The following is a 17,464-nucleotide window of genomic DNA, read 5'->3' as shown; positions in this document are numbered from 1 at the left end:
GTTGTGGATGGGTATTCCAGCATAATGACCCAAAACACACGGCGAGGGCAACAAAGGAGTGGCTCAAGAAGCACCTTGAGGTCCTGGAGTGACCTAGCCAATCTCCAGACCTTAATTCCATAGAAAATATGTGGAGAGAGCCGAAGGTTCGAGTTACCAAACGTCAGCTTCAAAACCTTAACGACTTGGAGAGGATCTGCAAAGAGGAGTGGTACAAAATCCCTCCCGAGATATGTGCAGACCTGGTGGCCAACTACAAGTAATATCTGACCTCTGATTGCCAGCAAGGGTCTTGCCACCAAGCCATGTTTTATAAAGGAGTCAAATATTTATTACACTCATTAAAATGTAAATCAATTTATACAATTTTATTGAAATTAGTTTCTGGATTTTTGTGTTATTCTGTCTTTCACTGTTAAAATAAACCTACCATTAAAATTATAGATGGATCATTCTTTGTCAGTGGCAAACGTACATCAGCAAGTGATCAAATACTTTTTTCCCTTACTTTACCATGAAAAAAAAGTAGTTGCCTTGCCTATGATGTAAAATCCCTGCACTAGGGCAGCAAATGTTTTTGAAGTTCAAAAAATGCTTATTGTATGCATATTATTCTCTGCATGGTCTAACCATGCTAGAAAGCAGCCTCTGTTTTCATGAGATGGGGTACACTGCATTATCAAAAAGGCCCTCGAGAATGCGTTCATATAGATTTTTTTTCTTTGCTTATAAAGGGATAAGTTAATCTGTAGTAACATGTTACACACTTATATTAGGGTGTAAACATGTAACATGTCACTAAAGAAGCAGCCCCAATCCCCCACTGAAAGCAGGCGGGGATCTTCTCCCTGCGGTCACATTTGAAAAACCGCGTGGCTGTGCAGGGCTCTGCCCACACAGCCATATTTCACAGCAATCTATGAATGAACTACAAGTAGTTGGCTCGTAGTTCATGGACACTTCCTGCAGCTGAGTAACTGTCTGCCCATATGGAGGTACAGACAGTGGTCAAGAAGTCTATACATTGCACTCCCGGATCTACTTATCACGGGTACAATTCTTTGCAAAGCTCCATGGTTAAAAAAAAATATATATATATATATATATACCACATATATATTCTCAACAGCAGCACATTTGTTTAACCTGCAAAATCATGTGCATTTATTTTACAAAAGGTGAACTTAGCCTTTAAAATGCTTGCATTCTGCACTAGGGATAGGTTATAAAATATGGCATTAATATTTTGTCGATTTTATAAAGATCAAGCTTACGGTTGTCATATATAGGATGAGAAACCACAAACGACAAAGGAATCAGGCCTCCACTTGGGTCACGCATGTACACTTGGAAGCAAAGGCACACCGTATTCAGGTCAAAGTCAGACTTGAGATCTTCTACAGATACTGCAAACAAAATCACATAACATGCAAGAATTATAATATTGATCACACACAGATACATAGACGCTTAAATCCAATAACTTCAACAGGAGTCAATGGTATTTAGATCTCCACTCCCAACTTTCTGCACTTTTTATCTATTCTTAAACTGCACTGATGGGAAAAACCCCAAAAAGGAGACAAATTTCAGAACGTAATTTCTGTGCAAACTCAATTACTTAATGAAAAAAAAAAAAAAGTTTTGCTTTAAGAGGTTTCTTTTTAAAGCATTTTTATTAAAGTGGTTGTAAACCCTTACAGACCACTTTGACCTACAGGTAAGCCTAGATTAAGGCTTACCTGTAGGTTCATGAAATATCGCCTAAACCTACAAGGTTTAGGCGCTATTTGCAAAAGGACAGACACCGCTGTCTACGGCACATGCGCCGTAGACAGCGGCGGGCAGGTGCACTGAGCACGCCGCTGCCACCAGCGATTTGCCATTAGTGGCGGCTCCCGTGCGCATGCGTGGGAGTGACGTCATCGCTTCTCTGGCCACTCACAGCGCCAGAGCAGCAATACCCGGAAGAAGATTGACGCTTCGTGCTACAGGGGACAGCAGTGACATCGCTGGTTCCTGTGTCAGGCAAGCAACACAAAATGGGCTCAGGGTTTACTTCCTCTTTAAGCTACAGGCAGCACACAAACTTCATGGTCTTCCTTAAAAGAGAAGTATGGAAGTATTCCCCCCCCCCCCCCCCCCCTTTATACTTGCCTAGGTGGATGCAGCATAACCGAGCCATCGAATATCGCAGATGGCGCTGTTCTCACAGATCCGTTAGGAGAACTGCTGACCGTCAATCAGCAGCTCTCCACTCGGATCTGTGAGAATGGAGCCATTGGCAATATTCCAAAATGAATTGCACTCCTGTGACCCGTAGGAGAAGCCCAGCTAAACAAGCTCAAGCTGGACTTCTCCTTTAACTCTGATTAGCCAGTATTCAATGCATCATTACTAGTAGGATACAGAGTGAGAACAGAAGGGCTATCTATGCAATGTTTTTTTTTTGTTTTTTTTAATTGATCAAGCCAGGGATGTGAATGGCAGAGAACTGAAATGTGACTTTCTACCCAGGAGTGTCAAAGTTGAATTCTCTTAGGCCAAGCTCAGCCTCCGGTACCCTCCTGATACTTTATGCAGGCTATTGCTATGGCACTGTCTAATTGCACCCCGACTCTGACCTTGTAAAAGGGGGTCCAGTGTCAAGAGTTAATTTGATGGCTCTAATTTTCGGAAGGTTATTATATGCATTAAGATAAAAAGCCTACTGTGTGCAGCCCCCCCCCCAGCCCCTCTAACACTCACCTGAAGTCCCTCTCTGTCCAGCAAAAGAAAAACCCCCCCCCAAAAAAACCAACCCATTTCCATGCTTCTCTTTTACATGACCTGGGTTGATTTTTCCAGTCTTTTAGTGCCTATAGGGGCTTGCTTCAGCTGTGAAGAATCAAATGCTGATAGGCAAAGACTAGTTTACACTAGGTCAGTGTGCACACAGTGGAGAGAAAATGTCAAGACATGTTGAAGCTTGTGGCTCATAAAATTTGGGTGTTGGAAAATCCTCTGCAGATCCTGCTACAATATCTACTTCTCTCTTCTATTTCATCCTCAAACAGGTTAGGAAGTTCCATCTCCAATTCATGAACAGTCAGGTGGGAGAGAGAGGCAGTACAGGTTTTTTTAGCCTCTGGAAGCCCAAGGTTCTAAGAGTGCCAAAAGTATTCTGAATAATTCGGACATAGTAGCAGAAAAGTCTGCTTTTGTCAGACTGGCCACCTGGTGTGCGCCTGACAGGGAGTTAGAATCAGAGGATGTAAGCAGTTTCATTAGTAGGATATTATTCTGGCACAAGGATCAGCTATTACCCTGAGCAGTTTATGGAATTTCCTGTAGGCCATCAGCAGAGCACATTCTTTGTCTCTATTGTTCCAGTATCACTTCCCCTCCTTGTGTGATCCACCATTGTGAAAGTGAGTTACTCACGGAATGGATGCAAAAGGAATATGGTTTTGCATGTCTGGAATGCAGGAGTTGCTATAACCCAGGTGCTACCTACGTTTCGTGGCATTGTCTCTGTAGTAGGAGTTGGTAAGGAGTGCAGCATGTGTGTTGCGCATGTTTTTTTAGCCAATATCGCGGGCAGAAGTGCACCAGAGAGCATATTGCAACTACCTCTGAGTAAAGGCCATTACATTCAAAATGAAGTCAAAATACTTATGTTGAAAAGGGTGTTAGAAAAGTACAATGAAGAGCAAAACTTTAAGGCCTCTTTCACACTGAACAATGCCCCGTGTTAGCAGTAAAGAGCTGATCGTTTTAGCTGCGCTTTAACACTGCTGTGCGGGGCAGTAGCAGGGTGCTTTTAACCCCAAAGAAGGGGTTAAAAGCGCCACTGGCAAATCGCTTTGCAGGCGCTGCCTATTAATTTTAATGGGCAGGGCATTTAGGAGCGTTGTGTGCACCGCTCCCACACCAGCCAGGCCAGGTCCAAAATTACAGGGAAACCCCCAATTTGCCATCTTTTTAGTGCTGGGCCCATTAATGGTCAAGGCTTTCCCAGCCACAGTGGGCATACCCCAACCTAATCCCCCCCCCCCCCCTTTACTAACCTGATAGCTTATTCTTCTAAACAGGAAACCTTCATTTTTGTTTGCAAATATTAAAGATTCTAACTACCAGCAAGAATCAGTCCTTACATCTAAAGAGCACCTGTCATTTCAGATTCATCACAACAGTGCCCGTTAGCAAGCATCCACTCACCTGCTGCCACCACATCCCTCACCTTGTCATGTCACTGCCGCACCACCAGCTGTCCCATTAAAGTGAATGGGACTGTCGGTGGGACAGATGACAGTTGCTCTTTAAAAATTGAAATTCAGTGGATTTAAATCAAGCCTTTTTACTAGTGATTTAAATCAAATCCACCCTGCAACATATCCATCAGTGTAGGGTTAAACCACTATCTGGCTTAGATAGGATTGTGGAAAATGGTTGCAAGTGGCAATTCCAATAAAGATATCCCATTGTTTGAGTTCCCAATTGATGGAAAAAAAAAGAAGATTTCAATTACAGTGCAAGCTTAGTGACAGACAGAATATTTATAGTAAAGATATAAACATGATTTACCATTGAAGGGATTATTATTTGTTCGCATTCGTTGGGCAATGGCTTCCTCAACTTCTCTCTTTTTAACACATTGAATGCCCAAATTCTGGAAACTAGGAAGAAAAATAAAATTATAGAAATACACACACACACACATTATGTATACATACAAAAACTATAAAAACCAAGTATGTGGGTATGTTTTCGCTCTTGGGCTTTACTGAGATTTCATTTTCCCCCAGGCCAGCATTATTTACAAAGCATGCCGATAACGCAACTTTTACATACAGTACACGTTACCAGACCATAACCTGTCTAGAAGATGGGCATATCCGTACAGAAAAAAAATATATAGTTTTCTCCAGTCATATTCCAGGACAGCAAACCTGAGAGATGAGTGGCTCCTCCCTAACAGGAAACACAATAAAATAAGCAGTTAAAAAATAGATTTTGGTCACTACCCTTCTTAATGGCAGACTCAGGAGGATGGAAAGGTAGGCCCGGCAGCTGTGGCAAAGAAAGGACAAAAAGGTGGGGAGTACTATGCCTGGCGGGTTGGTCCCTAACACAGCCAGGTGGTTCTGAGCATTTAGATAGTGTCCTCCTTCCCAAGTTAAGGTGCTACTATATTTTTCCCATGTGTTGCAAGTATTAAAACAATTTTTTTGGGACACTCATAGCAAGCATCCGTAAATTTATACACAAAAGAAAAAAATTAAAAAATAAAATAAAATGGGGATATCTGACTGTACAGGCCACAAAGGAGCATACACTAATGCTACTTTCACACTAGGGCGTTGGCGGTAAAGTGCAGCTATTTTTAGCAGCGTTATTCAGACGCTAGCTTTTAACCGCTGCTAGCGACCGAAAAAAGGGTTAAAAGGGTTCGGCAGCACTGCCCATTGATTTCAATGGGCAGGGGGTACTTTAGGAGCGGTGTATACACCAAAGATGCTGCTTGCAGGACTTTTAACGTTCTGCAAGTGCACCGCTCCAGTGTGAAAGCACTCGGGCTTTCACACTGGAGTGAGAGACTCTTTACAGGCGCTATTTTTAGCCCCATAGCACCAGTAAAGCGCCTCAGTGTGCAAGCAGCCTTAAGTTAAATAAAAATTATTTCCCAAATTTGTGCTTCGTCAGCACTTATGAAGACCAACCAGTACTCATCTACAAGATAGACAGTCATGTACACAAATCTATATAGGTGTATACTCAAGTAGAGGTCGACCGATATATCGGCCGGCCGATATATCGGCCGATATTTGCCGTTTTTTAAATAATCGGCATCGGCCGATTTGTGCTGATAAAAAGCCGATTTAGAACTACAGCGGGACTTTGAAATGACTTCTGTATAGAATGGTCTAAGTTGACTGAGTCGTCATAGCAACCCTTTCCTCCACTCTGGGCAGACTGCCAAGAAAAGAACAGAAAGATACAATGTTTACACTTGAATGAATTAAGTCATCTCAGTGTGTAGAAGTTCTGTTTAACCTTTTAAAGACTAAATCTTTTCTGACACTTGTTGCTTACAAGTAAAAAATCCTGTATTTTCTGCCAGAAAATCACTTAGACCCCCCAAAAATTATATATATTTTTTTAGCAGAGATCCTAGGGAATAAAATAGCGGTTGTTGCAATATTTTATGTCACACGGCATTTGCACAGAGGTCTTTCAAATGCATTTTTTTGGGAAAAAAAATACACCATTTAAAAAATAAAAATAAAATAAAAACAGTAAAGTTAGCCCATTTTTTTTTTTTTTTGTCCAAAAGTTTTGACTACCTGTTTTTATTTAAAATTATACATATACATATACATATACATATATATATATATATATATATATATATATATATATATATATATATATATATATATATATATATAAAAATTTTTTTTATCTAAATCATACATACAAGTAAACTGATTGGAGGTTTGTTTTGTTTAATAAATGTTTAAGTGTAAGAAATTTTCTGTATCACGTATGAAGGCCGCTTTCACACTGGAGCGGGCAGGCGTTGATGGTAAAACGCAAGTTTTAGCGACTCTTTACCATCATTTTAGCGGTGCTATTTGGCTGCTAGTGGGGCACATATAACCCAGCTAGCGGCCAAGGAAGAGGTTAAATGCGCCCATGAAGCACCGCTGCCAAATCGCATTGCATGCGCTTCGGCAGTGGTGCCTATTCATATCAATGGGCAGGAGTGGTGGAGGAGCGGTATACACCACTCCAAACGTGCTGCTTGCAGGACTTTTTTTTAAGATCCTGCCAGTGCATCGCCTCAGTGTGAAAGCACTCTGTCTTTCACACAGACTGCAGGGGAGCCATTTTACAGGCGCTATTTTTAGCCCAAAAGCGCCTGAAAAACGCCCCAGTGGGAAAGGTGTGTTAGATCAAGGGGGATTAAAAATAAATAAATAAAATAAAATCGGCCTAACATATCGGCATCATATATCGGCTATCGGCCGCCATGATTTCTAAATATCGGCATCGGCCAGAGAAAAACCCATATCGGTCGACCTCTATACTCAAGTTAGAAACAAACTAATTGCAGCCATATGTTTAATGTGCGGAACCCACCTCGACGCAAAAACCACATGCATACAAATTCCCTGGGACGAGCAGCACCAAGGAAAAAAGGACTTGACTGGGGAGATATAGTCCTAAACAAAATACTATTGAATATAGGGCTGCAACTAACCATTATTTTCATAATCGATTAGTTGGCCGATTATTGTTTTGATTAATCGATTAATAACCTTAAAAAAAGTGTGGTCTATAATTTAGTTAATAGGTAAGGTTTAAAAAAAAAAAAAAAAAAGGCAATTTATTCTTAAATATCTCTATATGCAGTGGTAAATATAAATAACTAACTATATGGTTAGGGAGCAAAATATCGAATCCACTCTGAGAATAACAGACAGAAGAGATATACTGCATATACTATTAGAGGGGAGGTATACTGTAGATACCATTAGAGGGGAGATATACTGTAGATACCATTAGAGGAGAGATATACTGTATATACCATTAGAGGAGAGATATACTGTATATACCATTAGAGGAGAGATATACTGTATATACCATTAGAGGAGAGATATACTGTATATACCATTAGAGGAGAGATATACTGTATATACCATTAGAGGAGAGATATACTGTATATACCATTAGAGGAGAGATATACTGTATATACCATTAGAGGAGAGATACTGTATATACTATTAGAAGATATATACTGCATATACTATTAGAGGATAGATATATTAAAGGGTCAATCTGGTAAATATCAGACTCATCAACTTTAAACCCATTTTGTTACTGGCCGATTAATCGATTATAAAAATAGTAATCAATTAATTTCATAATCGATTAGTTGTCGATCGATTAGTTGTTTCAGCCCTAATTGAATATATGTGTTTTAAAAGGAGAAGTCCAGCCAAAGCTCATTTGGCTGGACTTCTATGGATCGCAGGAGTGCAATGCGTTTTTCACTCCTGTGACCAGTCAAAGAGCGGGCTAAAGTCAGCTCTCTGCTGACCACAGATTTAAGTCCAGGCACCGCGTCATTGCGCTAATAAAGTCTGGACTGACAGCCCACTCCGCACCCTCCATAGCTCAGTGCTCCAGTGAGCATGGAGGGAGAAGAGCACAGAGCTGTGACTGACAGTCTACAGCTCTCTGCCCACAGAGCTGTGTGGTTTTCAGCGCAGAGGCGCCATCAGACCGATGCTGCATCCACCTAGACAAGTATTAATGGGGGGGGGGGATCTCTCTCTTTTAAACATTCTACCATTTAAGATGAGTAGTGTTAATAAATGAAGGACTCACTATTAGCTCGTAGTGATGTGGGAGAAGGGGGGGGGGGGGGTCAATCCAACGGGGGCCTAGATCATCTATATCAGGTGCACACACCGGAGCGTATGGTGCAGCTGAAGGACATCATATATCCAATAGGTGTACTATATTTTTGCGATGTCACTTTAAAACAAACGAACGGATGATGTTAGATTACATGGCATGTATATCTCAGTTGTGTGAAGACATGTAGTACAACTACATACCTAATCACACTCTAGCTTGCATCTATACGCGTCTTCCAAATAACTAAAAATAAGGTTAAGTCTTATTTGGACCCCGCTACCTAGGCTATATTTTTAGTCATGCTGGAGAGACACTTATAGATGCAAGCTGGAACACAATTAGGTATATTTGTTGTACTACACGGTCACGCATAACAGATATACAGTGCCTTGCAAAAGTATACATCCCCTTGGCTTTTTACCTATTTTGCTATATTACAGCCTTTAGTTCAATGTTTTTTTTTTTTTTTAATCTGAACTATATGTGAAGGATCAGAACACAACAGTCTAAGTTGGTGAAGAAAAAATATATAAATAAAACTATTTAAAATAAAAAATAAAAAAAATAATGATAATTGGCATGTGCGTATTTTTTCACCCCACTTTGTTATGATGCCCATAAAAAGCTCTGGTGTAGACAACTTCAGAAGTCACAAAATTAGTGAAATTCACCTGTGTGCAATCTAAGTGTCACATGATCTGTCATTACACACACACATTTTTGAAAGGCCCCAGAGGCTGCAACACCTAACCAAGAGGCACCACTAAGCAAACACTACCATGAAGACCAAGGAACTCTCCAAACATGTAAGGAACAAATGTTGTTGAGAAGTACAAGTTAGGGTTAGGTTATTAAAAAAATAAATAAAAAAAAATCCAAATCTTTGATGATCCCTAATCTATTGTAACCAAATGGAAAGAACATGGCACAACAGCAAACCTGCCAAGAGACGGCCGCACACCAAAACTCATGGACCGGGCAAGGAGGACATTAATCAGAGGGACAGCACAGAGACCTAAGGTAACCCTGGATTAGCTGCAGAGTTCCACAGCAGAGACTTGAGTATCTGTACATAGGACAACAATAAGCCGTATGCTCCATAGAGTTGGGCTTTATGGCAGAGTGGCCAGAAGAAAGCCATTACTTTCATCAAAAAACAAAAATGGCATGTTTTGAGTTTGCAAAAAGGCATGTGGGAGACTCCCAAAATGTATGGAGGAAGGTGCATTGGTCTGACGAGACTAAAATTTAACTTTTTGGCCATAAAAGAAAAACGCTATGCTTGGCGCAAACCCAACACATCACCCAAAGAACACCATCCCCACAGTGAAACATGGTGGTGGCAGGATCATGCTGTGGGAATGTTTTTCAGCAGTCGGGACTGGGAAACTGGTCAGGGTTGATGGAAAGATGGATGGTGCCAAATACAGGGATAGTCTTGAGCAAAATCTGTACCATTCGGAGTGCAATTTGAGGCTAGGAAGGAGGTTCACCTACCAGCAGGACAATGACCCCAAACACACTGCTAAAGCAACACTTGAGTGGTTTAAGGGGAAACATGTAAATGTGTTGGAATGGCCTAGTCAAAGCCCAGACCTCAATCCAATAGAAAATCTGTGGTCAGACTTAAAAGTTCCCAAGTGTAAAACATTCAACTTGAAGGAGCTGGAGAAGTTTTGAAAGGAGGAATGGACAAAAATATCAGTGGTAAGCTCAGAGACTTTTCCAAAGCGACTTGGAGCTGTGATGGCCGTAAAAGGTGGCTCTACAAAGTATTGACTTTAGGGGGGTGAATAGTTATGCACATTGACTGTTATTTTGTCCTATATGTTGTTTACTTCACAACAAAACAAAAATTTTTCAAAGTTGTAAGGCAACAAAACACGAAAAATAGGTGGGTGAATACTTTTGCAAGGCACTGTACATATCATGCAATCTTACATGAGCCATTCGTTTTAAAGGGACATTGCGAAAATATAGCACACCTTTGCCATACGCTCTGGTGCATACAATACATACACAAAAAAAAAAAATAGTATTTAACTACTTAAGGGCCACCTCATGTACATATAAGTCGGTACTTTGAAGAGGGATATCTTGGTAACGGCAGCAGCTGCTGCCACAACCGAGATATCCCTCTTTACAGGAGGCGGTCCCGTTTATGATAATGGTGGTCTCCGCGACGGGGTCGCCGCGAGATCAAAGTTATTGGCGGCTGGAGAGTTGCCACCCCCCTCCCGCACCCTCCGCCGCTTACCGGAGCCGTCGGTAGCGGTAGAGGCGATGGGGGTCCTTTCATCTGCTGGGTATGGAGACGAGTGAGGCTAAGATGGCCCCCACTCGTCTCTATACCATAGGAGGGCGGAAGCGACGTCAAAAAAGGTAAATTTTTTTCAATGTAATTTTTTCAAAATGACCCCAGATCTCATATTTAAGAGGACCTGTCATGCATTTTTTCTATTACAAGGGAGGTTTACATTCCTTGTAACAGGAATAAAAGTGATCCATTTATTTTTAAAAAAAGTGTAAAAATTAATAAAATCAACTAAAATATATAAGAAAAAAACACCCCGTCCCGACGAGCTCACGCACAGAAGCGAACGCATACGCGAGTATAGCAGAATTTTTTAAATGTTGCTTATGGAGATTTGAGGGTAAAAGTTTGATGCAATTCCACGAGCGGGCACAATTTTGAAGCATGACATGTTGGGTATCAATTTACTCGGCGTAACATTATCTTTCACAATATAAAAAAAAATTGGGCTATTTTATTTTAAAATAAGTAAATTTTTTTGGGGGGGAGAAAAAAAAAAGTGTGCTTGTAAGACCGCTGCGCAAATACGGTGTGAAAAAAAGTATTGCAATGACCGCCATTTTATTCTCTAGGGTGTTCGAAAGAACAAATATAATGTTTGGGGGTTCTAAGTAATTTTCTAGCAAAAAAAAAAACTGTTTTAAACATGTAAACACCAAATCTGAAAAAGAGGCCTGGTCCTTAAGTGGTTAATGTTTAGGGCTAGATCTCTCTACGGTCAAGTCTCTTCCTTATTGCTCCGACGCCTGCCCGGGGAATTTGTATGCTTGTGTGGTTTAGCGTTGCAGTGGGTTCCGCACATTGAATATATGGCTGCAATTAGAGATTGCCATTTGTAATTTGTGTATACACCTAAATATATTTGTGTAAATGACTCTCTCGTGGAAGAGTACTGTATGGTCTTCATAAGCTCCGATGAAGCACAAATTGACAAAACACATTAGCACGAGGCTTACTACATTAGTACTCCGTTTTGTGTCACTTAACCACACGTGTCAAACTGTTCTCTAAAATACTAAAGAGCATCCAGGTCCAGATAGAAGTGTTGTGCATTAATATCAGTTTTAAAAAATTGTGATATTTCAATAAAATATGAAATTTTTATGCAGCTTTAGTGTATGCTGCTTTCTGGCCTGTACAGTCCGATATGCCCCCTTTTTTCTTTGGGTGTGTTGCAAAGTAGTCGTCCACAGACAAGCATGCCCCTGAAGTTTCAGCTAAACCAACATCTATGGCTTCCTCTCACATCAGTTGATGCTATGGTTATTGCAATAAAAAGTTGGCAGCCTCTTACTAAGCCCTTCTGTTATAAAATGTATTCACAAGCTATCAGGTAGTGGAATATCAGCCTTTATGAAGGAATTTATGCCACAGTGTGGGCTGAGATGGTTGCCATCTTCAGTCCTTGAGGAATGCCTTTCCAGTTCTTTGCCTCACTCCTCGCAGGCAGGTCCCTCTGCTGTAATTGCTTCTCCTCCTGGATTTCTATTCTCACTGAGCTTGGAAAAGGAAGGCAATGGTGAGGAAACAGATAGCTCATCTTCTCTTAGACTGAACTAGCCCATAGTTTCCCCAGAGGAAGAAAGAACTGGATACCAGAAGTGAATCTAGTGAAGAGGTGAGGTCTGCTAGACACTAGCTCCCTCTAGAATACAGGGATTTTTTTTTTTTTTTGAATAGGCCATTTGTCACCAAACAAATTCATGTCACGCCTAAGGAGCCATCAGTAAAGTATAGGATGTACAGAGGATTCAGGGATCTGGATCTTCTAAAAGAATGAAACCAGATTTCCTCTGGTCAGCAGTGCTACACCCTGCAGGCTGAATACCCTATGCCAACTGCTATGAGTTTGACAGATATCTCGATGGTAGATTGCTTGAAGTTTTCCTATAGCTCTCCCCTTTATTTTATCAGTACTGTAGGAGGGCAATGTGGGGTACCCTTGGAAACATGTCCTCTTTTTGGATTTTGGTTGCTATGATTAACCCCCCTCAAGCTGCCGAGCAGCATAACCGTACCTCAAATCTAAAAAAGCTTCAACCTATTAAATCCTTTTTACAATGCTGTTATAAATTGTTGGCGTACCAGGGCCTTCAAAAACTCATAATAAAAACCCTATTTGGGCTCAACCGACTCCAAGGACTGGCTGGTCAGAGGCAGTGTGGTTCAGTCTATGCACAAAAGCCCACTGAGCTTTTATGCCTATGAAAGGTGTTGCTGATCGTTGGGCATTTCTTAGATTAATACACCATGACTGACTGAGAAATACACAACATTGGAGCTTATGCTCATGTTCTGTCTATATTCATGGCGTATTGGTTATTCTTGTTGAGTATCAGAAATACACAACATTGGTGCTTACAGTGCATCCGAAAAGTACACAGCACTTCACTTTTCCAAATTTTGTTATGTTACGGACTTATTTCAAAATGGATTAAATGCATAATTTTCTTCAAAATTCTACAAACAATACTCCATAATGACAACATGAAAGACATTGGAAATCTTTGCACATGTATTAAAAAATAAATAAAACTATCCCATGTACAAAAGTAGTCACAGCCTTTGCTCATTACTTTCTTGAAGCACATTTGGCACAATTACAGCCTCAAGTCTTTGAGCACGATACTATAAAATTGGAACACCTATTTTTTGGCCAGTTTCTCCCGTTCTTTGTAAGATTTCTCACGCTTCATCAGGTTGCATTGGGAGCGTGTCAGTGTATAGCCATTTTCAAATCTCTTCAGAGATGGTCAAATCGGGTTCAAGTCTGGGCTCCAGCTGGGCCACTCCTGTGACATTCATATAAAAGTGTCCTGAAGCCACTTTGTGAGTTCAAAATTTGTTTCATCAGACCAGATCATTTTGTTTCTCCTGGTCTGGGAGTCCTTCAGGTGCCTTTTGGCAAACTCTAGGTGGGCTGTCCTGTGCCTTTTCTGAGGAGTGGCTTCTGTCTGGTCACTCTACCCATTAGGGGTGTAACGGATCAAAAAAACTCATGAATCGGATCGTTCCTCAGATCAGAGTCACGGATCGGATCATTTTTCGGATCAGCAAATAATTGAATTTGCAAAAACCTGTGAAAATTCCACCACCATATAGTCCCCACTGTAACATCCACGTCATCTCCCCCACTAATATTGGCTGGACATGGCAGGGTATGGCAGAGTATTGAGGGATGGCTGTGACTGCAATTGTCACAGAGCAGCGTAGTGGGCACTACAGATGCAGGGGAGGGGAGAGGGGAACTGGTGTCATGACGCTGGTTTGTTTACAAGTGATCGCTCGTCATTTGATGGCGCAATCACATTGTAAAACGCTGACGGGTGCACCAAGGTGGCCACCGCTCCGGAACTAGGCCGAAGCTGTGGCCTTTCCCAAGGCCGAAACCGGATCGCTCCTCAGATCGGAGGGCGTGCTGATCCGAACGGGGTGACCCGTTCGGCTCACAATCCATTGCACCCCTATCTACCATACAGGCCCGATTGGTGGAGCGCTGTTGGTTTGGTATTGGTTATTCTTCTGGAAGGTGCTCTCTCCACAGAGAAATGCTGGAGCTCTGTCAGAGTGACCATTGGGTTTTTGGTCACCTCCCTGACTAGGGCCCTTAGCCCCCGAACGCTCAGTTTGGCTGGATGGCCAGCTCTAGAAAGAGTCCTGGTGGTTCCAAACTTCTTCCATTTATGGATGATGAGGTCACTGTGCTCATTGGAACCTTCAATGGTGCAGACATTTTGCTGTACTCTTCCCCGATCTGTGCCTCGATACAACCCAGGCTCGGAGGTCTACAGACAATTTATAGGACTTCATAGCTTGGTTTGTGATCTGACATGCACCGTTTACTGTGGTACCTTATATAGACAGGTGTGTGCCTTTCCTAATCATGTGCAATCAACTGATTTTACCACAGGTGGACTCCAATCAAGTTGTAGAAACATCTCAAGGATGATCAGTGGATGCACCCAAGCTCAACTTTGAGTGTCATGGCAAAGGCTGTGAAGTGTTTTTATTTTTAACAAATTTGCAAAAGACTTCAAACTTCTTTCATGTTGTCATTATGGGGTAGGGTCTGTAGAATTGAGGAAAATTAATTTTATTCCATTTTGGAATACAGCTATAACAAAATGTGAAAAAAGTGAAGCAGTGTGAATACTTCCCGGATGCACTGTATGCTTGTGTTATTCCATATATATTTATGGTGTATTTTATTTTGCTACACAATCAGAAATACACAAAACTGGCTGCTCATTAGAAATTTGCAACATTGGAGCTTGATGCTTGTGTTATTCTGTCTATATCTATGGTGTATTTTCTTTGCTGTGGGTCATGCATCACATATCAAATTCACAATCTGTGGCTCTGTGCAGGTGATATTTCTTTGTTTGCTTTGTAGCACAAACCTAATTGACATAACTGGCTTCATGAATTGGAAGGTTGTTTCTTACAGTGGTTGTAAAAAAGGTATTTTTTTCTATGCATTAAAAGGAAAAAAAAAAAAAAAAAAAAAAAACAAAAAAAAAAAAAAACACACACACAACATTTTAAGTGCAGCTACCCCTAAATACTCACCTGAGCTCGATTTTGGTCTGGCACCTCTCCCCATTTTCACAGGCTTTGCCAAGAGTGGAGGGAGCCTTTGGCTCCTGCTGTCAGTCAAAACCTGTAGGGCGTGTGGGGCTGACAGCCTAGCACAGGAACGAGCCCACACAAGTGCACACCAGAGCAGGCGAGTATGACAGGTTTGTTATTTTAAGCAAAAAACCTGGAAGCTTTACTAATACTGACTGTGCAATAGAGTTGTCTTTATACATAAAATGTAGAGGAACAAGATGGGCGCAAAAAGCTTGGGGGACCGCCACAATAAGTGAATGAGGTCCCCGTGATTTTAGCACACCTAGTGCAATTAGCATTTTCACTGACACCCATCTCATGCAGCCTAGCAGGCGTGAGGTGAACCCTCAACACAATATATAGTTGTGACAGTCATTGTGCAGTGTTCAGTGAGCACCTTTGTATTGCCTGTAGGGCTTCCGCCGATTGGTCCTCAATTGTACCGACGTCCCGTTCCCATGAGGATGCCACTAGTGGGAAAGCCTGTTAAGAAAATGGATAGTAGCATGGCGTATGATCTAGATATGAAACCCTTAAAAGTAGGACACTTCTGTCATTTTGTTTAGTGGGCTTCCTCCCCAAGGGCCTCTTGACCCTGGGGTTGACCTCTTGAACTTGACGGTGGAGGCCGATGCTCCTGGCACTGGAGAAGAAGCTTGTTTAAAAGAAAAATGCTTAAAGCTTCTTAACTGGTAAAAAGGAACTTTTTCCAATAAAATTTATTTGGATATATTTATCCAGATTGTCCAAACAACTGTTTACCATGAAATGCAAAACTAGCCAAGAGCTTTTTGCATGGCGCTTCGGCTGAACAATTGTTTCAACCATAGAACTCTACGAATATGTACCAGCCCCAGCATAAGCCGTGAGGCTTGGAGAATAGAATCCTTCATAGTGTCTACTGTAAAACAACGCCTTTGATGTCCCGGCAAAATCTTGGGCCTGCTTATCAGGAATAATCCTGAGCACCTCTTTAAACTGGTCTTTTAAAGGACTGACATAAACCGATCGCTGCCAGCGCAGGTTGAACCACTGAACCTGCTAAGGAAACATTGTTTTTAAATAAGAATTCCAACTTCTTATCTGATGGATCCTTCAGCAATGTCTACAGGACAAAGTTAAAGAGGGATTCCACCAAAAAAAAAAAAAAAAAAAAAAAAAAATATTAAAAGCCAGCAGCTATAAATACTACAGCTGCTGACTTAATAAATGGGACACTCACCTGTCCCGGGTTCCAGCGATGCTGGCAGCCGAGGCCGATCGATCGCTCGGCTCTCGGCTGCTGCAGTCACCATTCTAGGTGAGGGAATCAGGAAGTGAAGCGAATCGGCTTCACTTCCCGATTCCCTACTGCGCATGCGCGAGCCGCGCAATAGGAAATCTCCGCGCTGTCACTGGGACCCATGTGTGTCCCAGCAGACAGCGCGGCAGGGCAGGAAATGGCGTAGACTCCCACGGGAGTCTATGCCCGGAAGTGGGTGAAAATACCTGTCTTTGACAGGTATCTCCACCCCCCTCCCCCCTGAAAGGTGCCAATTGTGACACCGGAGGGGGGGGGGGGGGAGGGATCCGATCAGCAGAGGTTCCACTTTAGGGTGGAATCCCGCTTTAAGTTCTTGTTCACAGAGGATATAGTTGCGTCAATTTCTGGAATCCCCCATTTCTTTTTAAGCTCTTCCTTCATAGGATAAAGCGTTGAAAACTTTTTTGGAGGAAAAAAATAAAAATAAATAGGATTTTTTGTACTCACCGTAAAATCCTTTTCTCTGTAATTCACCGACTGACACAGCTCTTTTAGTCATTGGGTTGTTATGCCCTTTTACTAGGTGATACTAGGCATTAGTTGTAATATAACACTCAGAACTCTTAGTTCCGCCCAGGGGCTGTCCCTTGGGCAACAACCCTCCGCCCTGCCATGCAGCCATCAGTACGTCAACAAGCAGTATAACGTAAAGAGAAAAAAAGGAGGGGCAGGTGCTGTGTCGGTCGGTGAATTACAGAGAAGGATTTTACGGTGAGTACAAAAAAAAAAAAAAAATCCTATTTTCTCTTATATTCACCAACCGACACAGCTCCTCTCTTAGCCATTGGGATGTCCCCAAGCAGTGCCAAACAGCATAGAAACGTCAT

At 41.7% G+C, this 17,464-nt stretch overlaps 1 protein-coding gene across 3 annotated transcripts in view; it reads right to left on the bottom strand.

The window, feature by feature from the left end:
• The window catches only part of RELA (RELA proto-oncogene, NF-kB subunit), a 102,958-nt gene that overhangs the window by 23,297 nt on the left and 62,197 nt on the right, over window positions 1-17,464 (bottom strand). For all 3 annotated transcript variants that reach the window (XM_077456335.1, XM_077456343.1, XM_077456324.1), the window contains 2 exons: window positions 4,567-4,658; window positions 1,275-1,406 (listed from right to left, as the gene is read on the bottom strand). In XM_077456335.1, the coding sequence (XP_077312461.1) occupies window positions 1,275-1,406; window positions 4,567-4,658 (224 nt within the window). The remainder of the gene's footprint in view (window positions 1-1,274; window positions 1,407-4,566; window positions 4,659-17,464) is intronic.

The sequence above is a fragment of the Lithobates pipiens genome, unplaced genomic scaffold (genome assembly GCF_037356315.1).
Source record: "Lithobates pipiens isolate NorthernLeopardFrog02 unplaced genomic scaffold, aLitPip1_a1.2 Scaffold_10, whole genome shotgun sequence".
NCBI lineage: Eukaryota > Metazoa > Chordata > Amphibia > Anura > Ranidae > Lithobates > Lithobates pipiens.
This window is presented reverse-complemented; position numbering and strand designations above follow the sequence as displayed.